Source organism: Danio rerio, chromosome 23, assembly GCF_049306965.1.
Source record: "Danio rerio strain Tuebingen ecotype United States chromosome 23, GRCz12tu, whole genome shotgun sequence".
In the NCBI taxonomy this organism is placed as follows: domain Eukaryota; kingdom Metazoa; phylum Chordata; class Actinopteri; order Cypriniformes; family Danionidae; genus Danio; species Danio rerio.
In genome coordinates this window covers 15,522,873-15,550,759 of record NC_133198.1, presented here as the reverse complement: position 1 = coordinate 15,550,759, position 27,887 = coordinate 15,522,873, and the positions used below count along the sequence as shown (strand labels likewise).

The 27,887-nt window shown below is 35.5% G+C and overlaps 1 protein-coding gene across 2 annotated transcripts in view; it reads left to right on the top strand.

The window, feature by feature from the left end:
- The window catches only part of adcy6a (adenylate cyclase 6a), a 133,830-nt gene that overhangs the window by 62,797 nt on the left and 43,146 nt on the right, over positions 1-27,887 (top strand). Inside the window, exons 1-8 of one of the 2 annotated variants that reach the window (XM_073939520.1) lie at positions 1,052-4,004; positions 4,564-4,713; positions 16,347-16,468; positions 19,047-19,158; positions 20,497-20,624; positions 22,692-22,850; positions 24,368-24,509; positions 26,624-26,752. In XM_073939520.1, coding sequence (XP_073795621.1) covers positions 16,386-16,468; positions 19,047-19,158; positions 20,497-20,624; positions 22,692-22,850; positions 24,368-24,509; positions 26,624-26,752 — 753 coding nt within the window. In that variant the 5' untranslated portion in view covers positions 1,052-4,004; positions 4,564-4,713; positions 16,347-16,385. Of the gene's footprint in view, positions 1-1,051; positions 4,005-4,563; positions 4,714-16,346; positions 16,469-19,046; positions 19,159-20,496; positions 20,625-22,691; positions 22,851-24,367; positions 24,510-26,623; positions 26,753-27,887 lie in introns of those variants that run through there. The other variant, XM_017353730.4, reaches the window with a different exon arrangement.

The following is a 27,887-nucleotide window of genomic DNA, read 5'->3' as shown; positions in this document are numbered from 1 at the left end:
GCTTATTTGAAAGACAAAGGCCTCTAGATTATGCTTATTTTACCAAAATAAAATATGATCATGCCTTGTTTTAAAATTATTTAATTAGGACAGTGAGGTCTGACTTTACTTAGACAAAAGTCTTGTCACTTAACAGAAATAATGTACAGTATAGAATATAAAGTCATGATGCAGTGGAAAATTTATGAATATTGTGTATGACTCTTATAAGCTTGGAGCACTACATCCATACATCTCTGCAATGACTCAAATAATGTATTAATAAAGTCATCTGGAATGGCAAAGAAATCGTTCTTGCAGGACTCCCAGAGTTCATCAAGATTCTTTGGATTCATCTTCAATGCCTCCTCCTTCATCTTACCCCAGACATGCTTAATAATGTTCATATCTGGTGACTGGGCAGGCCAATCCTGCAGTACCTTGACCTTCTTTGCTTTCAGGAACTTTGATGTGTAGGCTGAAGCGCTTTCCTGCTGAAGAATTTGTCCTCTCCTGTGGTTTGTAATGTAATGGGCAGCACAAATGTTTTGATGCCTCAGGCTGCTGGTGTTGCCATCAATTCTGCTGATCTCTCGCATGCCCCATACTGACTATAACCCCAAACCATGATTTGTCCTTTACCAAACTTGACTGATATCTGTGAGAAAATAGGGTCCATTTCAGTGTTCAAAATATTTTAAATATTAACATAACATATAACATATACACACATGATAATGTACATGGGCAAATATATATATTTTTTTTATTGTTACTGCCTCTATTGTTATTTTGTTCCAAATACACACTTTTTCTTAAAGTTTGAGGTCAGCATTTTATTTTTGTATTTCTTTGACATTTTTCTTCATTCATTTTCAAAAAATAAATAAATTCTTAAATGCATTAAAGTGATCAAAATTATTTTCGCTTTCTCGCAGCCACATAAAATTTAGATGTCCTGTCCTAGTAACCCGGAAGTAATAATTTAGCATTTTGATTTGCCATTGGGCTAGTTTTGATTTTGATTGGCCACTTGGTTAGTTTGGGCTAGTTTTGGCTTTTGGGCTTGTTTAGGTTGATCATTAGGCTAAATTTGGTTGGCCATTGGGCTAGTATTGATTGGTCATTGGCTTTGTTTTGATTGATAAATGGGCTAATATCGTGCTGGTTTTAAATTCGATTAGCTATTAGGCTAGTTTTGGGCTGGTTTAGGTTAATCATTGGGCTAGATTTGATTAGCCATTAAGCTAGCTTTCGGCTAATTTTGATTTTGATTAGCCACTAGCTAGTTTTGTGCTAGTTAATTTTGATTTGCCATTGTGCTAGTTTTGGGCTTGATTGGGCTAGATTTGATTAGCCATTGGGCTAGCTTTCGGCTAGTTTTGTGCTTGTTTAGGTTGATTATTGGGCTAGATTTGATTGTTATTGGGCTAGTATTGATTGGTTATTGGACTTGTTTTAAGTGGCCTTTGAGATAGTTTTGTGCTAGTTTTAAATTCTATTCACCATTGAGCTAGTTCGGGGCTTGTTTAGGTTGATCACTGGGGTAGATTGGATTGGTCATTGGCTTAGCTAGCTTTGAGCTAGTCTTGATGGGTCATTGTATTCGTTTTAATTGGCCATTGGGCTAGTTTTGATCAGCCTTTGGGTTTCTTTGATCGAAAATTCGGGTAGGTTTGATTGGCAATTGGATTAGTTTTGTGTTAGATTTAATTAGTAATTTGGGTTGGTTTTAATCGGTCATTTGGTTGGTTTTAGTCTAGTTTTGATAGGTCAATAAGCTAGTTGGATGAAAATTATTTAAATTATTTAAAATTATTTAAAATTAGCTAGTTTTTTTGTAAGCTTTTGTAAACCAAGATTCAGCCGCTGCTCTTGTACAAGCTGTACAATGTGCTGAAATAACTAAAAGTATGCATTGTGCCACATTCATTGTTCACAATAATTACTTTGTATATAGACTTGCCTCCAAAATGCAAGAAAATAGCTGCTGTTTTTTGATGTTTTCCAGGTTATTTTCGCTTTCTTGCAGCCACATAATATATAGACGTCTTGTCCTAGTGACCTGGAAGTAATAATTCAGCATATACTTTAAAAAATTTTTTAGGAGACAGCCCACCAAGTGTCTGGCAGTAAGTGTGCTGGTGTGAACCATGTGACCTGCAGTAACCCTCATCACCGTTCCATCAGCCCCTGCTCTCCTTCAGCCAGAGGAAGCCACACTGTTGGCTGCGCTTCAGGCTCCATTTTTAGCTCTTCTCTCCGGCTCCCCGAGTGTAAACTCCTCCACAGGAAGAGCCTCTGCGGGTCAGAGGTGGCCTTTTCTTCCCAGACTGCAGCGGAGGACGACAGATGTCCCAGGATTCCTGAGTGCTGAGCTAAAGCTGTTTTTTTGTTGAAAGGTTCAGCTGAGAAACAGTAGCTGAGTTCTTATCCTAACATGAAGAAAATCTCACAAAAAAGAAGCAACCATCTTTTTGCTTATTTGGGCTCTGCTTGTCTTTGTTAGATATAACATTTTAGAATTGGAAAAATTAAGGGGTGTGTCTCAATCAGCTTTATAGATCTAAAGCACTATATAGTCTTCATTTTTCCAAGTGAAAATTACACAAAACATTTTCAAATGTGTCTTCGTTGTGTGACCAATGTCAATTCATATATTGTAGTCTGTCTCGTGTTGTTATGTTTGTAAATTGTGCAAAAAGCTTTCCTAGTTTTGAGTTAGTTTTGATTGACCATTGAGTTAGTATTGATTGGTCATTAGACTCATTTTGATTGGCCATTAGGTTAGATTTGGGCTTGTTTAGGTTGATCATTGGGCTACATTTGATTGGCCATTGGCTTAGCTTTAGAGTAGTTTCTAATTTTGACTGGCTGTTGGGATAGTTTTGGGTTTGTTTAGGTTGATCATTGGGCTGGTATTGATTGGTCATTGGACTCATTTTGATTAGCCATTGGGCTAGCTTTAGGGCTAGTTTTGATTTTGATCTGCCAATAAGTTAGTTTTGGCCTAGTTTGGCCATTGGGCTAGCTTTAAGTTAGTTTTGATTTTGAATGGCCACTGGGTTAGTTTACGGCATTTTTTGATTTTGATTAACCAATGGGCAAGTTTTGGGCTTGTTTAGGTTGATCATTGGACTAGATTTGATTAGCCATTGGGCTAGCTTTGGGCTAGTTTTGATTAGCCACTGGGTTAGTTTGGGCTAGTTTTAATTTAATTAGCCATTGGGCTAGCTCTGGGCTAGTTTTGCCCACTGAGTTAGTTTGGGCTATATTTGATTTTGATTAGCTTTTGGGCTTGTTTAGGTTAATCATTGGGCTATATTTGTTTATCCATTGGGCTAGTATTGATTGGTCATTGGCTTTGTTTTGATTGGTCATTGGGCTAGTTTTGGGCTTGTTTAGGTTGATTATTGGGCTAAATTTGATTGGCCAATGGGCTAGTTTTGTGCTAGTTTTGGTTTCTATTCACCATTGGGCTAGCTTTGGGCTAGTTTTGATTTGATTGGCCATTGTGCTAGTTTTGGGCTTGGTTAGGTTGATCATTGGGCTAGATTTAATTAGCCATTGGGCTAGCCTTTGGCTAGTTTTGATTTGACTGGCCATTATGCTAGTTTTAGGCTTGTTTAGGTTGATTTTTGGGCTAGATTTGATTGGTCAATGGGCTACTATTGATTGGTCATTGGACTTATTTTAAATGGCCATTGGGCCAGTTTTTTGCTAGTTTTGGTTTCTATTCACCATTGGGCTAGCTTTGGGCTAGTTTTGATTTGTTATTTGGGTTAGTTTTAATTGGCCATTAGGTTAGCTTTGAACTAGTTTTGATAGGTAAATGGGCTACTTGGATTGGCGAATCGGCCAGTTATTTTTTAATTTTTTTATTTTTTGGAAGCTTGCAAACCCTGATTCAGCCGCTGCTCTTTGTAATCAATTTGCTGAAATAACAAAAACATGCATTGTGCTGCATTCATTGTTCACAATAAATACTTTGTATATGGACTTGCCTCCAAAATACAAGAAAATAGGTTTGTGATTCATACATGGGTTATTTTCTGCAAACCTATGACTAATATGTTTATTTTGGCTTCATTCGTTTGAATGAAGAATGAACAATTGAATTGATTTTGGTTTTGGCCTGTTTTTATTATTTAAATGTTTTTTTCTCCAATTGTATTTTATTATTGTAAAGTTCTATTTTTATGATTCTATTATAAGGACATAAACTTTCAGTTAATTATTTTCTGAGTTCTTTAATAAAAATATTTGCTACTAAACAGTTTACTTTTTACTATACTAAAGAAACAACCCCACTTGTGAAGTTGGATTTCTCTGAAGTAGTTTGAGCAACTTATTAATTCGGGAACTGATTAGAGGAGGCAGTTGATGAGTCACATTGATTACATTATTTGCTATGTCAGTTAAGAAAATATACCATTTTTTTGTATACCAATGTATTTTTTTTAAAATGTAATTGAAATTTTTATACCACATTTGCATATTTGTTTCTGATGTTATACTTCAATATGTGCATTAAAACAAAAATAGCTATTGACACTGAATCTGTTTTTCGTTTTCCCTCCACAGCTAAGCGCAAACGTGTTGATCTTCCTGTGCACCAACATCATTGGGATCTGCACACATTACCCAGCAGAGGTGTCTCAGAGACAGGCCTTTCAGGAGACACGTGGATACATCCAGGCCCGACTGCACCTGCAGAGAGAAAACCAGCAGCAGGTCAGTACAGGATGACAAGTCCCTTCTTAACCCCCAGGGGTCGAAGACCGCGAATACGGGTTTTGAGGCATCTTCTCCTGATAACGCTGAAAAGAACGTAAATTAAACTTTTAGTTTTGATTGCACAGATAAGAGCAATACATCAATCAAATCTGTTAGGTGTCTACTTTTTTTGTGTACACTCACAAACAAATGTGTGTGCTTTAGCAAATTAAGGGAAAAAAAACAGTGTAGGCATACTGTAACACCTCTCTTTGTATGCAAGATGTTACACCGAGGGAGTTCACAGAATTTTTATTTCACACATACTGAAATTTCAAAACTTCATAAGCCTGTTTTTTTCCCTTTCCTTCTTGTTTAATTTCTCTACATGTAAATATAGCCCACACAAACAAAAGCAATCAATATACACTACTAAACAGTCATTAAAAGTACACAGTCTGTTTAAATGATATAGATGGTGAGGTGAATATTGTTTAGATGGTTTGAGTGAGATGCAATGATATCCACCGCCTCTCTCTTGGAAAAACAATAGCTCCATGAGTAATTAAGAGTCACTGACTGTGTCATTATAAGTCTCAGTATAGAGTTTACTCGTTGATGATGAGCATAAAAATTGCTGAAACCCAATCAACGATCACCATGTAGTCCTCCACATCTGAAACCTCCTGGACAACAGGTCCTGTATTTGAGCAGAAACAATAATGTTCACAAAAATGTCAGAAGCAGAGTGGGTTGGTAGCCTTAGTTCACCACAGATAACGCATAGGGACCCTGAGTATGCGTCAATAGTGCCTCCATATTTGTACAGTGCTCTCACCATAATGTCATTTAACTGCACTAGTCAAGACAGTGTTACTAAGTGAAGATGCTGGACTTTATCGCTGTCTACGTATGTACTGTAGTAAAGAGCAAACAAAGTAAACAAAGCTCTAAGACTAAACATTTCATAGGTAAGATTTTGTTTTTTACGTTTTTGTATGTTATGACCTTATGAGCTAAACAGGTAATGTTATTGATGATAATACAATCACTTACTGCTTTTACCATAAGGCAAAGTAGCACCAACTCGCACAAAATACTTGGCTTATGCTTGTTTTGTTGAATAAAATCAGCAATGCAAAAATATATATATAACAACAAGATGCTGCCGTGCCAGGAACTAATTATTTTCGGCTAGTGAAGGAGTCGTTCATGACAGGGATTCATTCACAAACAAATCGCTCCCTCCGTCAGTATGAGAAGTGAAAGCAGGAGAGGGGATGTGTTTCAGGACACAGATTAGACCAAATTTAACAGGGAGGGTGGATAGTACATTTCTATACACACAAACACAAGCTTTTTGTCAGGAATGCCTGTGCAATCACTTATCTATCAATGTAGAAAAGTGATGTAAAATTATAATTTTCGTAATTTAAATTTAAAAATTGCACACTGACCTCTGGAAAACTTTAGATCATAGATATATGTGTATATCTTTGGCCGAAGTCCTCCACAGCAGCTTGGATGGCCGAAGTCCTCCACTGCAGCTTGGTCCCGCAGTCTTTTCAAAGGAGCGCTACCGCTCTAAATGGCGGTATTGAAGCATTCCTTCCAAAAGACAACAACAGGGTAGGCAACATCTAATGTGTATATATAGAGTTCACCATGCTGTTCCCTCTACCAAACACAACTCACTTGCTCTATGATGACCTGGAATATATTCAGTTATCACTCCCCTCTAGTGCAACCTAGTGTGAACGTGTTAGAATGACTAATTAATTCATTCAAAGATTAATTTATAACAGCTGATTGAATCCTCTTTAAAAAATATACTAACTAAATCCAATATGATTTGAATATATACGTCTGCATACTAAAACCAATATGCAGCAATTTCTGATTAACAGGAAAAGGTTATCATTTACACAGTGTACTGTCATGTCTGTATGGATTTTGTTCGATATTTTTGTTTATATAGGCTACCTATGCTGTTTCCAAAATCACAAAATGTTTTCAACGGGGTAAGGTAGTAAGGCAGCCTACTGGACTTTTAAACGTACAGTACTTCTCCAACATTACGTTTCAATACGGATCACCCTGATGCAGGCTTGCGTTTACCTTTAGGGACTGTACACATATTGCATCTAAAAGCACATGTAAAACGCGAGGCACGCTGTTTCTTTCACCCGTTTCAACTTTTGAGTTTGATTTCCTTGTGCCACTGTTCAGAGAGTTGTGCTGCCATTATAGCTATAGATCTATAGTCAAATCTATATAACATCCTATCTGTTTTCAGTTATTTAAGTACTAATACTTTTTAAGATACTAGTACTTGTTTATTAGATACTATTCTGTCATGACAACTCTCTTAGAGATTTAGTATGGTAATAAATATGTATATGGCAATGTTGATGCATTTGGTCGTTGCGGCATAAATCTGCTACGCTGCTGCTGCTGCTGCTGCTGCTTTAATTATTATGGCAGAGCAAGTACTGAGACTTCCTACTGCCAGTATATTCACAGACATACATTCTGAGACTATAAAACAATGCTGCTGCAAACATAATATATATGTAACCCCATAGCAAATCTAAACACAGGTGGAGCTGGGGTGGAGAAGGGGCCCTGGCCATTGAAAGTGTAAAACAACTTCGAGGCATTTAAAATGCTGAGGAGCTAGCTTATTGGCTGCTGAGGAAGCAGGATCTTTTGTTCCATGTAGCTAATGACGTAGGAGCAGATTAGGTCAGCTTACACATGCAGTGTGTTATATTTGCAAAATATATACATGTATTTCTTAGTTGCTAGTACTTATTTAATAGATATTATAGTGTCTTTTGTGATTGTCATTACAACACATCTTACTAGTGACACCTAGTCATGATAAAGTTTATTTAAACTTCTAAGTAGGATATAAAAACTCCCAAAACTCACTTCTGCAGCATAGTGAGTGAGCACTGGAATTACCATGTAAGCTAACAAATCAGACAATTACAGAGACATTTATCATTTATGAGGCTCCTTGAGACAGAATGCATGTTGTGGACATCATGTGATGACAAATCAAGAAACAACGTATAGTCTGGCATATTTGGTACCCACAACACATAGAATAACCCACACAATTTTGAAACATTAACTGTTGTAACTAGGTCTGTGCGAAATCGAAATCGAATTACAATCGTGATTTGTAACGTTCCGATTAGCTAATCACAAGAGGCTGTGACATGAAATATGTATTATTTAGTTTCCCCCGCCCAGAGTAAACGCGTGCATGGCATCTGTGTGTGACAGTCTTTAGCCTGGTTTATACTCGATGCGTCTGCTAGTTCACTTGAGTGCACATGGCAAATGTGACATTGCTTTGGGTGCGTGCGACATGATTTCAGCACTGTTTGCTCAACTGATTTAAGTTGAGTATGACACTCTTTAAAGAGATTTTGTCTGAAACGGGTACGCCTGTGCAGACATCTTTATGACCAGATAATCAATAATTCTTGGCTAGAAATTACAAGTCATAGGAAAGGAGGAAAGTTTTTGTTAAAAGGTTTGGAAAAACCTGAGGGATAAGTTTCTTAAAGCCAAAAGAGGCCATGGCAAAAGTGGAGACCCAGGTACACAATTACAGAATATATTTTTTTCTACTTTTCATAGGTTTTACACTGGTGTATACATTACAATATTGAATTTAAAACAATTTAATAATTACAAAACTATAATAAAGACACAGAATTATTTCTTTGATAACTGGAAAGGAATATTTGAACCTATCCGTTCACAATATACTGATCCTCTGTTTCTAGGCTTTATTGATGATAATAGTCTGGAATGTTTGACCATTATTGCCTTTTAAGCATAGGTATAGAACAAAAATTAGCCAGTAGACAGTAATCTGTGAATTGTGGATTGGGCTAAGTCTAAAAAAAACATCTGTATTTTTTAGTGAGTGTTTTTTTTTTTTTTTTTGGCTTTTATTCTTTCCATTATAAAAAATATATATTTGTAGAGCAACCCATATTCTCTTGTCATTAATAATTTAATAAACTTTAATAGGTAAAACCGTCCGAGATATGACCAAAAGCAAGTGAATGGTTCTTGTAAAAAAATCTTGAATGGTTATAAACATTTATATAATCATTAAAATAATTTGTTAAATTAATAAAAATTATTCGTTTAAAAATATTGAATGATATTAATGATATGACGTAGTCGGTTACTTTTGACCGCCCCTTGTCGTTTTAAAGAATATCACAACGTTGAACGCGACAAGTATAAAAGCCTCGTCTGTTTTGCGAGGTGCATGCACAGTCAATGGAGGTGCGTGATGCGGCACCAGGCAAAATAAATCCAGCTTTACTAGCCATTTAAGTGTGCACACTTTAACTTTATCCAATCAGGATTGCAGAATTGAACTATGTGAAACACACACAACCCCCCCCCAAAAAACAGGAAAGCACGGACGAGAGGGATGATGGCATCTGCCGCTTCAGAAGCATTAATAGATGAAATAATACTAAAGAAAAACAGGACGTCAGTAATATGGGAATATTTTAGTCACAATAAATGAAAGTTAAATGTTTTGATAACTTGTGTATTTCACATGCATTCACAGCTCGCGATGCAGGTATGTGCGTCATCTGTAGTGACTGACTGTAATGTAATGTACAATTAAAATATAATTTGTCTTCATTTTCATATGAAAATGTATATATTTATGCATTTTTAAGCAGTTAAACACTTTAAATTCTTGTTATTGGATATTACGTCATTCAATGTGACTGTACGCATGACTATGTTTTACTTTTAGAACATGTTAACTACTTTAGCTAAACTAACTAGTGGTTACAAAGCACCTGGTGTGGACTTTACCTTCTAGTTTAGGAACTTACAAACAGCTGGTTGCCATAACGCACTACCTCGCTAAAGACACAGTGCCTTTTAATGCAGTGGCTAAAGAGGGATTTAAAAAAAATAAATAATCAAAATGCAGGATAGGAGATACACACTTTGATTTCGCACCTATTTTAGCCATTTTGGAGTAACACAGCAGTATGTTTAACGTCATGGTATTTTGTGTAGCATCTTTGATGATTATTGTGTTTTAGACAATATAAGCTACAAAAAGGCTCTTATCAGGCGCATTTCTATGCTGAGTGTTCTGTATTTTTTATATAACTATTATTTTTTGATTGTATAATAAGCTACACTATCCTCCTAATTTAAGTTCAACTTGTTTACAGAAAGGTAAGGTCATTTTATTTGTTCTTACTGTTTGCTTTAAAAAAAAAAAAACGAGTGTTTGATTTCTGAATATTTATTAACAAACTTGAATAAATGTTTAAGTTTTTTTAACTAAGACTCACTGCATTTTAGCAGTAGGAAGCTACAATACAGATTATTGAGCTGAAGCTTGACTACAATATTAAATCGCGAATTAAATCGCAATCGCAATATCTGTCAAAAAATCTGACATTTTTCTGAAAAAATTAGATATTTTTCTGAAATCACACAGCCCTAATTGTAACCAACAATAAAAATTGTGTATTCTGAATAGGGCCTTACTTCTTACTAATAAGTACTTGTGTCTAGTCAATAAGTAATATGCAATATAATGTATTAATAGTATATATAATTAAAAACTAGGTGACACAGTGGCGCAGTAGGTAGTGCTGTGGCCTCACAGCAAGAAGGCTGCTGGGTCTGTTGGCGTTTCTGTGTGGAGTTTGCATGTTCTCCTAGCGTTCGCGTTGGTTTCCTCCAGGTGCTCCGGTTTCCCCCACAGTCCGCAGTCATGTGGTACAGGTGAATTGGGTAGGCTAAAGTGTCCGTAGTGTATGAGTGTGTGTGTGGATGAGTTGCAGCTTAAAGGGCATCCGATTCGTAAAAACGTGCTGGGTAAGTTGGCAGTTCATTCCGCTGCGGCGACGCCGGATTAATAAAAGGACTAGGCTGAAAAGAAAATGAATGAATGAAATAAAAACTAATATCAAATGAATACCAGTACTTAAAGAATAAGAACTAGTATATAAGGAATGAGCATCAGTAGCTAATCAATAAGTATTAGAACTAAATGAAAAAATACTAGTATCTCAATGTATTGGTGTAGTCATGACTTTCACCTGAAGTCATTCACATACCCTAAAAAGGATCTATTATACCCCATTTTACGAGGTGCAAAAAAACTCTCTGGTGTCCCTAAAATGTGTATGTGAATTTTCAGCTCAAAATACTGTTTTAAATCTGTTTTAAGTGGCCCCTTTTAGGCTTTGATCCTAATTGTGGCATTTTGGTAACTATCGTTTTAAATTCAAATGAGATTATGCTCTTTTTAAAAGAGGGCAGAGCTACAAGAGCCTGTGTGTCAGCATAATGGCAGATTCAAAACAAGACTAACATCCTATGCTAATGAGGGAGAGATTGTCATTAATGTGTGGGGCTGTCACCCTCTGATGACGTGTACAAATGGAGAATGTCACTCAAAGTGTTTGTACAGACTGTTTTTATCAACTGTGATTATAAAAAATAAAAGTTATACATTTTTACCATTAAGAACTGATTTTATTCACACATTGTTTCCAAACAACTGTGTTTAAAGCCCTTATAAAAGTGACTTGTGCATAATAGGTCCCCTTTAAATCTGTAATGTACTACTCTGCCAACAAACAGTTTTTTTGCACACTATAAAACAGAGATGTTCAGATGCAGGGCAAGTCTTCTGTGCAGCTTTGTCTCATCGTGTTTCTGTTTTTCTCTTAATTGTTTTCAGGTGTTCCTCGTTAACTCATTAGCTCATGTATATTTATGGCTCTCATGTTTTCCGTGTCTCTTGTTGAGCTTTGTTGACTGTAGCATACTGTTAGTGACTTCTGTTATAGTTTCTGGTCGGGTTTGTTTAGGTCGAGTGTAATTTACGTCATCGCTTAGTTCTGTTTGTTTTGAATTTGCTCAGTTGTAAAATAAACTGCACTTGGGTTCAGTTTGCCTTCAGTGGATTCAATGTTACAAACTATCTCTCTCTCCGCCTCGCTATGTTCAAGTTTTAAGTGTGATACATTGGCCAAAAACTCAATTTGAAAGATGATACATTTTTACATGTTCTTTTATTATTTTTTTTTTTTTACTCTAAATATGTAAATCATTTATAAACCATTTTATTTTTATAGTGAAAATGTGACAGTCTTAATTGAATGGAATTCCTGGAATATTCAGTGATTTCTAATGCATGGAATTTCAGTGAGTTCCATGCATTAGAAATCACTACTAGAATTAGTATTAGTAACACTAATAGAAATTACTATTTTCCCAATGTATATATATATATTTGGTTTTATGTGAATGTGAACAGGGGTCCGTTCTTCGTACCTTGCTTAAATGATCTAAGATGATTTTGCCGATCCTGGATCTTTTAATCTTGATAACTGATCTCTGGCTAATTTGGTTCTTCAAACAAGTTCGCGAATCAGATTAGAATGTCTGGATGAACTGATCTGAGATCATTGTGTGTGTTGTAAAGGACAGATCTATCGATCCTCGAAATCATGATCAGCAATATTTTTCACATATTCTGCATTTCTATTATCATACACAACAAATTGTACTAAAGCAATCTAAAAAGTTCATATCAATAAATTTTCTCTTTGTACTTTCATTTCGAGGGTGCAGATTGCATACGTTTTGTTAATATAACTTTATTTATTTTATTAATAACTGTAACTTTATATATATATATAGTTAAAAATATTTACTATTTTCCCAAGTGTATATAACTACTACTGTAAGAAAATATCATAATTCGGTACTTTCTCTATTATCTTTGCTTGAACTGACCCGATCTAATCCTGTTTATATGAATTGAACCTGCTTCTGATCAGGTTTTAGCTACCAGAACTGTTGCTATGACAACAACTCTCAGATCAGTTTTGAAGAACAAAACGATCCTAGATCGTGTCAAATCGTCAATATCCAAATCCAGCTAACTGAGTAATCCACGTACGAAGAACGGACCCCAGGGGTCCGTTCTTCGTACCTTGCTTAAATGATCTAAGATGATTTGGCAGATCCTGGATCTTTTAATCTTGATAACTGATCTCTCGCTAATTTGGTTCTTCAAACAAGTTCGCGAATCAGATTAGAATGTCTGGATGAACTGATCTGAGATCGCTGCGTGTGTTGTGAAGGACAGATCTATCGATCCTCGAAATCATGATCAGCAATGCAACGATTGGTTGACGTCACAGCAGCGTAATGACATCATCTGATTAATATTCAATTATCCATGTGAGCAAAATTACATCAAATTAGCAGTAAACGGCTTGTTAAATATGACACGCAATAACCTTCCACATTTGTTGTGCAGGCTTTACACTTTCATGTTTCAAGAGTATTCATCATGTATTTCAATGCAAATCAGTGTATTTAGTACTACATTTAGAGAAGATTTTCTTTATCATAGTAGCCGTTTTTTAATCGGTGTAAAGAATAACTGGTTGTTTACAAAAGCATTTTCATATTGGTAGGCGTCTGCAACTTTTGTAAAGCATCAAATCACTGACATATTAACTATCAAAACATGTTCATGACTGCATAAATGTATTATTGCTTTAAAAAAAGTGACATATTGTGCATTTCTATTATACACAATTTGTACTAAAGCGATCTAAAAAGTTCATATCAATAAGTTTTCTCTTTGCACCACCAGGTGGCAGTCTTTGTACTTTCATTTCAAGGGTGCAGATTGCATACGTTTTATTAATATGTATAACTTTATTTATTTTATGACTATAACTTTATATATATATAGTTAAAAATATGTACCATTTTCCCAAGTGTATATAACTTTTACTGTAAGAAAATATCAGAATTCGGAACATACTTTCTGTATTATCTTTGCTTGAACTGAGCCGATCTAATCCTGTTTATATGAATTAAACCTGCTCCCGATCAGGTTTGACCTAGCAGAACTGTTGCTATGACAACAACTCTCAGATCAGCTTTGAAGAACGAAACGATCCTGGATCGTGTCAAATCGTCAACATCCAAATCCAGCTAATTGAGTAATCCACGTACGAAGAACGGACCCCAGGGGACCGTTCTTCGTGACTCGCTTAAATGATCTAAGATTATTTGGCAGATTCTGGATCTTTTCATCTTGATAACTGATCTCTCGCTAATTTGGTTCTTCAAACAAGTTCGCGAATCAGAATAGAATGTCTGGATGAACTGATCTGAGATCGCTGCGTGTGTTGTGAAGGACAGATCTATCGATCCTCGAAATCATGATCAGCAATGCAACGATTGGCTGACGGCACAGCAGCGTAATGACATCATCTGATTAATATTCAATTATCCATGTGAGCAAAATTACATCAAATTAGCAGTAAACGGCTTGTTAAATATGACACGCAAGAACTTTCCACATTTGTTGTGAGCTGCAGGCTTTACACTTTCATGTGTCAAGACAAGTGTATTCTTCATGTATTTCAATGCAAGTCAATGTATTTAGTTCCACATTTAGAAAAGATTTTCTTTATAATAGTAGCCGTTTTTTAATCGGTGTAAAGAATAACTGGTTGTTTACAAAAGCATTTTCATATTGGTAAAGGTGTCTGCAACTTTTGTGAAGCATCAAATCACTGGCATATTAACTATCAAAACATGTTTATGACTGCATAAATGTATTATTGCTTTTAAAAAAAAGTCACATATTGTGCATTTCTATTATACACAATTTGTACTAAAGCGATCTAAAAAGTTCATATCAATAAGTTTTCTCTTTGCACCAGATGGCAGTCTTTGTATTTTCATTTCGGGGGTGCAGATTCCATACATTTTATTAATATGTATAACTTTATTTATTAATGACTATAACTTTATATATATATAGTTTAAAAATATGTACCATTTTCCCAAGTGTATATAACTTTTACTGTAAGAAAATATCAGAATTCGGAACATACTTTCTGTATTATCTTTGCTTGAACTGAGCCAATCTAATCCTGTTTATATGAATTGAACCTGCTCCCGATCAGGTTTGACCTAGCAGAACTGTTGCCATGACAACAACTCTCGGATCAGCTTTGAAGAACGAAACGATCCTGGATCGTATCAAATCGTCAATATCCAAATCCAGCTAACTGAGTAATCCACGTACGAAGAACGGACCCCAGCTCCATTCTTATTATTTTGAAAACATTATTAGAATGTTACATGTAAATGTTATATCAAAATTCAAAACAACCATTTTTTATTTTAAAAATGTTTGTTTTTGACATTTTAAAACATGAAAAATTTGTTTTCGACTTAATTGTTTAAAATATCTTTTTTAATTTATAAACAACATGTTTATTAGTCAGATATTAAAGGACAATTGAGTTCTGCCATTTAAAAAAAAACATTATTTTAAGTATTGTTACAGTATTATTGAGAGGTATGTTACATTTAATTGTTGTATATTTAAGAATTTTTTTATTAAAACATTTTTTTAATTTAGAAAGTTTTGAATGTTCTTTTCACATTTAAAACATGCAATGTGTCAACTTTTTATGTGAATGTGACTTTTTTATAAATGTTTATGTTAATGTTACATTTGAAGGTTTTCATACAAAAATAAAATTCACATAAGACAAAAACAGTAAATTCAAATGTTTTTTAAGATTAAAATATCCTTAAATAAATAAATTAATTGTGTTTTTCTTATGTGAACATTAGCAAAATGTTTGATTGTATCATTTTGTGAACATCATTATAATGTTTGGTCAACATTTTCATCTATGAAACCTTTTTTTATTTATTTATTTATTTTTTATTAAGGTTGGCCATAGAGAAGCAATCCATTCTTTATTTAAAATTTTTGAAATACTGTACATACTCATTCCCGCTCATACACTACGGACAATTTAGCCTACCCAATTCACCTCATACCGCATGTCTTTGGACTGTGGGGGAAACCGGAGCACCCAGAGGAAACCCACACGAACACAGGGAGAACATGCAAACTTCACACAGAAACACGATAGACCCAGCTGATGCTCGAACCAGCGACCTTCTTGCTGTGGGGCTACCTAGCATTTGTACCGAGCAATAGCATTTGTTTTTATCACAGCTCTTCCATTGAAAGTGGTTGAGCTCAAGTGCAAATAGCAATAGTGTCAGGAAGGGGTGGGTCTTGGGAGAAACTAGAGAGCATTTGATTGGTCAGAAGATTTGTTGGGAACCTGAAGCATGAGGTGACATAAAAAATTTTAAAATACTTCAACTATTTAGGTGAAAGTGACAAACTGCAAGCTTTGGATGTTTATATCTTACAATCGGAATTGTATGACTGTTTTGTAGCACTCTAGCTTATATATTTATCCTTAAGACTAACACTGACTTTACTGTCATGCCAATTTAACATATACTTTCATGATGCTATTTATACTGCACTATTGAACGTTTTGCTCATTTTGAGAACACCTTTCAATTGCCATTACTCTTTGTTTATAATTCATACAGAGGTGTAATAAAATATAATCTAGTCACCTGTATATATGAACTCTGATGCCGATGTTTGAAAGGATGTTTGGTCTTCAGTGAAAGAATTGCACTGTAATCTTTCTTTCTATATCGCTCACACATTCTCTCTCTTCTTTTCTCTCCTCTACCATTTTCAGGAGCGCCTGTTGCTGTCTGTCTTGCCGAGGCATGTTGCCATGGAGATGAAGGCTGACATCAACGCTAAAAAAGAAGACATGATGTTTCACAAGATCTACATCCAGAAGCACGACAATGTCAGGTGAGCATCACTGTCACACGTCAAACCATGCCAAGGGTTTCTTCTATTGGCCTGGCAAGGTAGAAAGTTTGATAGTTGTCAAATCTTGAAATCTTGAAGTCAGACTTGAAATCGTCAAGTCTGAAACAGCTTGAAAGTTATTGCTCTTGGTCCTGCCCACACTTGTCAGCGCTACCAAGCCGACCAATCACAAAGCTTGTGCTGTTCATCTGTTATGTGTTTATTGTTATGTACTGTAGTTACTAGATGCATCTGTTAGCTTTAATTTCATGGAAAACTGGTTGATTTTAAGCTTTTGTCATCTAATTTCATTTTCCGGGTTTAAAATAATTTTTGGGGTGGAAACAAAACCTGTGACGTAGCGCAAATCTGCTACTGGAGTGATGATGCGTCGATTTCTCATTATTATTTATAGCAGAGTTTTTTATTCTATGAGAAGACCCTGCATATTAATTATTTATGAGAGCATGTGCAAGCATGAAGGCAAGGCAGACCTGCCAAGCTGTGAGACCAAATGACTGGGTGAGACCGTGTCCGCGTACGGCAAAGCAGTATTTAGGCGTTCATGGAGAGTTGTAACGTTTGTCTGTTTCCATATTTGACGTAGCTTGTTGCATGTGATTCCCCGCGATTCTGTCAGGACTGATACAGCAAAGCTGTTGGTTTGCAGCAAGCATCTTTGTCGAGAGAGCTGTACTAGAATTGGAGAATCACAAACTTTGTCTTTTATCAGTTTAGTTCGTTACCATTCAGACACATCGTTTATATATGTGCTGCTATGTTTGTCTACTTTTAAAATCCTCCAGATTAATGGCAGGGTTAATAGTTGAAATAGACAGGGCAAGAGACCTGCTGCACTGCTGTCCTCTGTGTCTGCATTCAGACCCGGGTATTCAGGAGGAGAGTAGTCCTCCTTGTTTAGAGAGTTTACATGGTTATATTTATAATGATATAACAAATTGTGTTTATGTGTCTATGAAATTAGAAAAACAAATGTAGCAGGGCATTAAATCACTGTTTATTTCTTTGCATTTTAACTTTGTTAACTATAAAATTATGCATCTCCTTATGGTTTGTGTCTCATTTTGTGAGCCAACTGACAACAGTTGTTTGCTCCTCTCTTTTTCCATTGTTCAGCTGGCCATGCTCGCTCCTCTCTCTGCTCGCAGCACTCCACGCCCATCTCGGAGCATTTTTTGAGAAATTCTGAGGTGGACTTGAACCGAAAGAGGAGGCTTTCATAGCCCTTTGATGGGTGGTTGCTTTGTATTGGCCATGATCATCTGGGTGGTTGCTAGCCATTTGCTAGATTGATTTAAGAAATTTAGTCTCAGAAAAAAGTTTATGTAGGAAATCAGTATCCTACTCATTCAAACATGTTATTATTGAAGACCATTTGGAACCTCCTTTGACCATTAGCATTAGCCTTTAACTAAGCTATTCTGCTTTTATAATTTCTTGTTGCCCTGTGTTTCTTTCTTTTCTTATCTTGACTTTTTCTGTTGAGCTTTTTCTACTCCACCTCTGGCAACTGCTAATGGGAGCAGTGGGGCTTTTCTTTTGAAAGGTGGTCAGCTAATGATGGTGAGAGAGCCAATAGTTAATTATCAGTCACCACGCTAGTGCTAACCCTAGAAGATAGCGAAATGAAGCCATGATTCAATTAAAGTGCTCCACAGCGTCTGCTACTACACAGCCATAGTGAATGCAACAGCTCAAGTGATTCCCAATCTCAGCTACTTCTCCACCATAAAAAGATGAAACTATTGACCGTTTTGCTCACAGAATTTTCTTTGTTAAGTATAATGTGTCTCTATTAACTCTATTTTTTATCTATATTACAAAAGCATTTTATTACAGGAGCATGTGTGGTGATGCCATTGGCCCATGAACATTTTCTGCTTGTTCTCAAACTATTTCACTATTTTATGAGTGTAATCGTATCATTAAATTAAAACAGCTGTCATTACATAATTTATTGATATCTGGAAATTAAAAATGCAAAACAGGAAATAAATTAGGACCATTGTTATTGTTTACATTCATCAAAATGAATCTATAGCAGTGGTGCTCAACCCTGTTCCTGGAGATCAACCTTCCTGCAAAGTTCAACTCCAACACTGATCAAACACACCTGAACCAATTAATTAGGACCTGAACAGCACTTGATAATTACACACAGGTGTGTTTGATATGGCTTGCAACTGAAATCTGTAGGAAGGTCGCTCTCCAGGAACAGGGTTGGTCACCCCTGGTCTAAAGGCTCATTATAAAAAAAAAATTAAATGTAAAGCTTGACTTTTCTATTGATCTTTACTTTTCATCATTTTTAGTACACAATGTAACTACAAATTCAAGCTTTAAATAGGACAATTATCTAAATGCTAATGGTGCTAAGCTAAGCTAAAAGTGTTCCTAGCAGACCTGGAGATCAGCTAACTGGATTTAAAAATGATAAATCTCAAATGTTTAAAGTTGAGTGTTTCTCAAACAATAGAAGTACACAAGATAATTTTGTACGTAATTTTGTTTAATCTATTTCTGTCTCTCTCTCTCTCTTTCTCTCTCTCTGTGTCAGTATTCTGTTTGCAGACATCGAGGGATTCACTAGTCTGGCGTCTCAGTGCACTGCTCAGGAGCTGGTCATGACTCTAAACGAGCTGTTCGCCCGCTTTGACAAACTAGCATCGGTAAGAATGATTTATAACGCATGCTCCAAAGATGTTTTTCAGATGTTTTTGTGTTGCAGAATTATCTGCAAAATTAACTATTGTGATTCAAAGAAATCTATATTTGTGACCACAAAGCTTAAAATTAAGGGTCAAATAAAGTTCCAATTGAAGTTTCTAGCTTCTCAAGCTAATCAGATTCTAGCTAATCAAGTTTTTGATATATGTACTATATTAAATTTACAAAGATATAAAAAATAAAATACATTTTCAAATACAAATACAAGAAAATAAATACATTTTTTTGGGAACATAATCTTTGCTTAAAATTCTAATGTTTTTTGCCATAAAAGCAAAGGTCGATGGCCAGGGTCACATTTTTGTGATGCATAAAATATCGATGGTCATATCAGAAATCAAATCTGTTGCAAATATTTTAGACCCAATTACAACTTGTGATTGGATTTTTTAAAAACACATCTTAATATCAAGTGTAACTGAATTATTTATGATTTGTTTAAAATGCTTATTCATTTAGGATCCAAACAATTGACTGTTATTATGAGTGAGTCATTGAATTATTTGCTTGCATGATTGGCTCAAAAACAAGAATTTCATCAGGAACCTGAAAAATGATAGTTATAATAAGGGAGTCACTGAATTGTTTTCTTAAATGATTATTTTTAAAACAATAGTTCATTCAGGAACCTAATAGATGTCTTATAAGTGAGTCAATGAATCATTTGTTCAAGTGATTATTTTAAAAACATAAATTCATCAGGAACCTACAACCTACATCCAGGACTGTTATTCTTAGTAAGTTATTAAATTGTTCACTTGAATTATTGATTTGAAAACAATTTGAACCTATTAAGAACCTTCTATAATAGGAGAGTCATTGAATTAATCACTAAAATGATTTGTTTAAAACAATCATTTATTCAGTATTTGATCAAGTAACAGCATTTATGTATCATTTACTCAAATATTGAGTTGAACAGGGCTGTGTTGCTCTGAGGCCTACAGTGATTGATTCTGCTTCGACTTCATTTAAGATCGGGTTTTCGCCGTCATGTTTCCTCATAAAGCTTTTGTTTGTTGTCTTGAAGAGGCTTTATTGGTATTTGCGAGTGTAAATGTATCGCACAAACACCAGAAGTGATGGAAGTAACGCGTTATAAATAAACTTTACTGTCTACATATTTACTATTTATGAGACGTAACTAGTAACTATCAATAATTACTTTTTTAAAGCAATGTGTCTAACACTGCTAAGCAGATTGACCAGCCTCTTTTTACACCTGAGTGTGAACCTGTTTAAGCTATTATTAACTTCTCTCTTTCTGTGTGTGTGTGCAGGAGAACCACTGCTTGCGGATCAAGATTCTAGGGGATTGTTATTACTGTGTGTCTGGTTTGCCGGAGCCCAGAGCAGATCATGCTCACTGCTGTGTGGAGATGGGGGTCGACATGATCGAAGCCATTTCGTGAGTCTTGCTTAGCTCTCATCTACACACACAAAAAAGTGTATTATAGTTATATATAGTATTTTATAAAGTTTTCTCTTACATTAGAATGTGTATTTTTTAGATTAAAACCAATTTTTTACATAATTTTTTACCACGATATAATAACAAAATATAATAACATTTACTGTTCACTCTTTCTTTATATTGTATGTATTTCATTTTCACATAAATATATTCAGTTAAATGATCATAGAATATTATTGTATTTATATTCTTTCCTTTTGTCTTCTCAAAATGTTTCTGAAACATTAAAGACACTTCAAATCTTCAAATCTGATATCTGTAATATCAGAATTGTTGCCTAACCAACTAGTGCTCTATTTTAACGATATAGGTGCAAAGTCTAAAGCACATGGCTCAAAAGCTTTAGGGCATGTCCAAATCCACTTTTGCTTCTTTAAGGATGGAAAAAAATGGGAAAATTAAGCTTGCGATAGTCTGAAAATAGCAACACATCGGCGCCCCTAGATTTATTAAAGGTAAAATTAAAAAAAGAATTAAGCTGAATAAAGTAGATTATTATAGAAATACAGCTAGCTTGCCGGAAGCTGTAACTCTCACATAGTTGCCCACTGAAGCTAAGCAGGGCAGCACCCAAGCTGTACCTGGATGGGAGACTACATGGGAAAGCCAGGTTGCTGCTGGAAGTGCCCCAGTATATATTAATGGGGACTCTATACTGCCCAATGAGTGCCGTTTTTCAGATGAGACGTTAGACCGAGGTCCAATCCCAGGATGTCCTTCAAAAATAAGTAGGGGTCTAACCCCGGCTTTCTGGCCAAATTTACCCACTGGCTTCTGTCCATCATGTCCCCCTAACCATCCCCATATCGTAATTGGCTTCATCACTCTGTCTCCTCTCCACCAATCAGCTGGTGTGTGGGGTGCGGTCTGACACAATATGCATGCCGTCGCATCATCCAGGTGGATGCTGCACACTGGTAGTGAATAAGGAGATTGCTCATTACAGAAATTACAGAAATGTGTAAAGCACTTTAAGTGTTCAGAAAAACACTATATAATTGTAAGTAATTATTATTATTATTAGCTAAGAAAAAAGAGATGACAACGATTCAGATTTATTATCAAATAAGTGAAGTTTATTTATAAACTAATTTCGAGAGGATCACATGCTTATGATTAATCACAGATGCTCATGCATCAGCTCATAATTGATTCACCAATTAGATGATTCCTAACTCATTATAAATAACCCAAGGAGTTTTCCCTGGGTTTTCCAGTTTGCTCCCACAGTCCAAAAACAAATTGAACTTACCAAATTGATACAAAAGCCAAGCTCTTAGCAAGTGTACATCTTTCTTTAGCCATCCTATATCTGTCATTAGCCAGAAATAAGTCGGAGGAGTTCATCGAGATCTACCTGAGATCTACCTGTAAATGGGAGGGTGCCCAGGGCTCGAGGATCTCATAGGTCAGGGCTCTCTCCTGGGACAGCAGGCCAAGCAAGCTTTATTATCAATCATCAGCTAAGTGTGAACTTTTGAAATGGCCAGTGTAAAAACTCTATTATTTTGTAATAGTTATTTTTTTCATTAAAAACTAATTTTTTTAAACAATTCTAATAATTACATGATTGCTGCGAGGGTTGTTATTGTGAACTAAAATCATTACAATCTGTCAAAGTCTAGTAATATTTTGTTCATTGAAATAAAGCTAAAATTAAATAATAGAAAATATGGATATTAGATAAAAAAAACTTGAAATGTGGGCTTACCAACAAAAATATCCTAAATTATATTAAATTAAATTTGTTTTTATTGTTTTATTATTATTTATTATTTTTCAAAGCTAAATTAAACATGTAAAAATTTTATCTCATAGCAACAATTAAAACAATTAAAACAAAAAAGGTTGTTTTTAATAAAATTATTAAATTCATTTTTTTCTATTTAAATTCTAAAATTAATTAGAGTTTAAATAAATCATTGATAAGTTGTATAATTGTAAATATACAGTTGTAGCATCTGTGATTTTTGTGTTCCATGTTTACTGTTTTGGCTATAGTCTGGTGCGAGAGGTGACGGGGGTGAACGTGAACATGCGGGTGGGTATTCACAGCGGTCGTGTTCACTGTGGTGTTCTTGGATTGAGAAAATGGCAATTCGATGTGTGGTCCAACGACGTAACACTCGCCAACCACATGGAAGCTGGAGGCAAAGCTGGGTGCGGCACACACACACACAATCACACTTCATACAGCTAAAGTCAAAATGATTAGCCTTCCTTAAAATAATTTTTTTTGTTTAATCATGTTTAACAGAGCAAAGAATTTTCAAAGTATTTCTTAGAATATTTTTTCTTCTGGAGAAAGTCTTGTTTGTTCTATTTTGGCTAGAATAAAATATATATTTTTTTTTAATATCATTAGCAATATTTTAGTTCAGTTGTCTACAGAACAAACCACTGTTATACAATTACTTGCCTAGGTTGCTTTAATAACCTAGTTACTGTAAGTCAGGGGTCTCCAATCTTGGTCCTGAAGGGCCAGTGTCCCTGCAGGGTTTAGCTCCAACTTGCTTTAACACACCTGCCTGGATGTTTCAAGTATACCTAGTACAGGGGTGTCAAACTCAATTCCTGGAGAGCCGAAGCCCTGCACAGTTTAGTTCCAACCCTGCTCCAACACACTTACCTGTAGGTTTCAAACAAGCCTAAAGGACTCAATTAGTTTGATCAGGTGTGTTTAATTAGGGTTGGAACTAAACTGTGCAGAGCTGGGCCCTTTTGGAACTGAGTTTGACACCTGTGACCTAGTAAGACCTTAATTAGCTTGTTCAGGTGTGTTTATTAGGGTTGGAGCTAAGATCTGTAGGACACTGGCCCTCCAGGAACAAGTTTGGTGACCCCTGCTGAAAGCCTTTAAAATGCACTTGCAGTTAACATTTACATTTACATTTACATTTAGTCATTTAGCAGACGCTTTTATCCAAAGCGACTTACAAATGAGGACAAGGAAGCAATTTACACAACTAAGAGCAACAATGAATAAGTACTAAAGGCAAGTTTCAGGTCTGTAAAGTCTAAGAAGGGAAGTGTTAGTAGTTGTTTTTTTTTTTTTTTGTACAGTTAGTGTGATATTCAGAGGCAATTGCAGATTAGGAAGTGAAGTGGAGACTAAATAGTTGAGTTTTTAGTCGTTTCTTGAAAATAGCGAGTGACTCTGCTGTTCTGATGCAGTTAGGGAGTTCATTCCACCAACTGGGCAGATTGAGCGTTCGCGAAAGTGATTTTTTCCCTCTTTGGGATGGAACCACGAGGCGACGTTCATTCACAGAACGCAAGTTTCTGGAGGGCACATAGATCTGCAGAAGTGAGTGCAGATAAGAAGGTGCTAGGCCAGAAGTCACTTTGTAGGCAAACATCAGAGTTTTGAATTTGATGCGAGCAGCAACTGGCAGCCAGTGCAAACGGACTAGCAGCGGAGTGACATGTGCTCGTTTAGGTTCATTGAAGACAAGTTAAATACTAGTATCTTGAAAAATATTATGTACTGTCATTGTGGCAAAAAAAAAAATCAGTTAATAAAAATGAGTTATTAAACCTAATATGTTTAGAAATAGGTTAAAAAATCTTTTTTCCATTAAACAAAAATTGGGGGAAAATATACAGGCTAATAATTCAGGAGGGATACTAATTCTGAATTCACTAAAGCAACAACTGAACCTGCTGTCGGTTTTCAGGAGGATCCACATCACTAAAGCGACTCTACAGTACCTGAATGGAGACTATGAGGTGGAGCCGGGTTTCGGAGGGGAGAGAAACGCATACCTGAAGGAGAACAGCATTGAGACGTTCCTCGTGCTGGGCTGCAGTCAGAAGAGGGTCAGTCAGATTGAGTTCATGATCAAACATTTTAAAGATGCCCGTGCTTTAACCTTCTTCAAATTTCACTGCCTACACACGTCACTGCTATCAGTGAATATGTTCTTGTAGATATTTTCTGTTCTGCAAAACTTTTTTCTTTTTCACTTACTGTAATACCATTCAGATTTTTTTCAATTTAGTGTAATTGATTGAGGAAAGTATTTAATTAAATATTTGATTTAAAATTATTTCTTAAACCATTGGGAATCATTCATACACATTCAACCATTCTCATACACTACGGACAATTTAGCCTACTCAATTCACCTGTACCCCAATGTCTTTGGACTTGTAGGGGAAACCGGAGCACCTGGAGGAAACCTACGCAAACACAAGGAGTATATGCAAACTCCACACAGAAATGCCAACTGACCCAGTCGAGGCTCAAACCAGCAACCTTCTTGCTGTGAGGCGATTGTGCAACTCACTGCGCCACACAAGTATTTAATTAATTTTGAAATATTTAATAACATTTTTTTTTCAAATTAATTTAATAAATTACTATTTTTATATTGCATATCATCATTTTGAAAAATCTCATGATACATTTGTAACATAAAATTATGAACTAAAATCCCTTTTATTTAATTTATATTTTTTTCAAATTATTGGGTTTGTCTTTTGAGATTAGTTTCTTTTTATTTACCTCCTACTGTAGATTTTTGTCATGAATCTCTACCATCATATGTTTATATCTATCAAAGACTACCAAGAAAAGTCCTTTAAATCTTACTGCAAGAATTATGTCAAAATACTGTACTTCTCTGCTGTACTGTACTAATCATTTTTGTTATTATGGATATTTTTTGTTATTTTTTTATTATGGATATTTTTTTTTCTGCAAAACATTTATATCCTAAGCCAGGGGTGTCAAACTCAATTCCTGGAGGGCCGAAGCCCTGCACAGTTTAGTTCCAACCCTGCTCCAACACACTTACCTGTAGGTTTCAAACAAGCCTGAAGGACTCAATTAGTTTGATCAGGTGTGTTTAATTAGGGTTGGAACTAAACTGTGCAGAGCTGCGGCCCTTTTGGAACTGAGTTTGACACCTGTGCCCTAAGCGTTATATCGATCAGATTTTTTTAAATAAAATAAAAATGTAATTAACTTAGCAATATTTAATTTAAAAATATTTCTCAATTTGATTGAATAAATCACTATGATTTTATACTGCACAACTTAATTTTGAAAATGGCTGGATTCATTTAAGACATTTTAAGTTATAAATTTAAAATCCCTAATTTTTCAAATGTTTTTGTTTTTTCAAGTTATTGATTAGTCTTTTGAGTTTAGTTTTATTTTAGTTACCTAGTTAGACTTGGCAAGAACACATTTTAGTATCATAAATGCCATTTTTATTTATATTTAGGAAAGACTTCTATTGCATTATAGAAAATTTTGTTAAAATAATTAAAAGCATCATGTCAAAATACTGGGGGACGCAGTGGCACAGTAGGTAGTGCTGTTGCCTCAAAGCAAGAAGGTTGCTAGTTCGAGCCTCGGCTGGGTCAGTTGGTATTTCTGTGTGGAGTTTGCATGTTCTTCCTGTGTTCGTGTGGGTTTCCTCCGGGTGCTCTGGTTTCCCCCACAGTCTAAAGACATGCGGTACAGATTAATTGGGTGGGCTGAATTGTATGAGTGTGTATGGATGTGTCCCAGAGATGGGTTGCGGAAAAGCATCCGTGTAAAAAATGTGCTGGATAGGTTGGTGGTTTATTCCGCTGTGGTGACCCCAGATTAATAACTAAGCCGAAAAGAAAATGAATGAATGAATGTCAAAATACTGTACTTTTGATGAGGTCTCTAATGATGATTTAATGGTTATGTAACATAACATAAAAATCATTTTAATATTGGCACGTAATGTATATAATATATATATATATATATATATATATATATATATATATATATATATATATTTTTTTTTTTTTTTTTTTTAATATATCTATATATATTTTTTTTAATGAAAACCAAGTTAGAATACTGTACAATACAATTTTTGTAAGTATATTCTGCCATAACATGAAAGTCATATTAATACCAATGCATCCTTAATTTTCTGTTTCAGAAAGACGAGAAGGCCATGATGGCCAAGATGCAGCGCACGAGGACCAACTCTAATGAAGCTCTGGTGCCGCGGTGGGTGCCCGACAGATCCTTCTCCAGGACCAAAGACTCCAAAGTCTTCAGACAGATGGTTAGAGCCACAGAAGCCATCCCACGCTCAATCTGACACCCGTTTCTACCTGTACATGAACACTGGTGTCCATTCAGATGTCCTGATTCTGATTCTTGAATTCTATTCTTGATTCAGTGCATAAAGATTTAAAATGCTATTGATATTACTAAAAAGTAATCAGTTCAAGCTTTTAAGGTTAATTAAAACAATTAATAGCATAGAACAGTGGTTCTCAAACTGTGGTACGCGTACCACTAGTGGTACGTGGGCTTCCTCCTAGTGGTACGCGGAGGAATCGCTGAATAATAAAAGAAACATTAACACTTTTAATCCTTTAATGTGTAATATACCATCGATGTGATCAGCATTGGCTGTTTTGTGAAGCGTACGACCACAACGTTGTGCTTAGAGTGTTTGTTTTAGTGCATTGTGTCATAAGCTGCTGAAAATCAGTTTCCGAAGTTTAAGAATTGATTCTGGAGCGTCATTTGACTGACATGAAAAGTAGCCAATCACAGTCGACCTTGTCTAGTTGCGTGAAATGTAAGGGCGGGACAAAGGCTTTCTGTGTTGCAGAGACAGAAAAAACAACTTAAAAACAAATGTTTTGTTGGAATAATGCTTCTCGGATGTTTTCACTATAGAGATGTCTAGCAGAGTAATTAAACCGCGGACATATTTCCTGCCTATTTGATGATCTACAAACACGTTTCGCTTTCCGACAGCCAGTCGACTCGCCTCTGACCTGTCACTCCTCTAAATACATTCTGAATGGCGGCGCGGGAATGAAGGTATTGCGCAATTACTCATTTCTGCAAATGCGGCGAGTGCTTTATTTTAACACTAGAGCGCATTCATGTACGCAAATCGCTAAAACAGATATGCGAGCTCTTAAATATGCTTTTTTTCAAATGGACTGGAAGTGCTCTCATGATCGCTTGTGTGCTCAGATTGAAAACAATCGCGATCTTTCCACTATTAAAGTAGACGTTATTTGTCTTTGCTCCTTGACTAAATTTAGTCAAAAGTATTCAAAGTTATCAAGTATTTAGAAATAGATTGATGCATGATCGATGACAATGCTAATGGTCTTCTTATTTGGCTGTGTTGTGAAGTGAAACTTACTTTTAGCAAAGGTGTAACTTTTTTATTT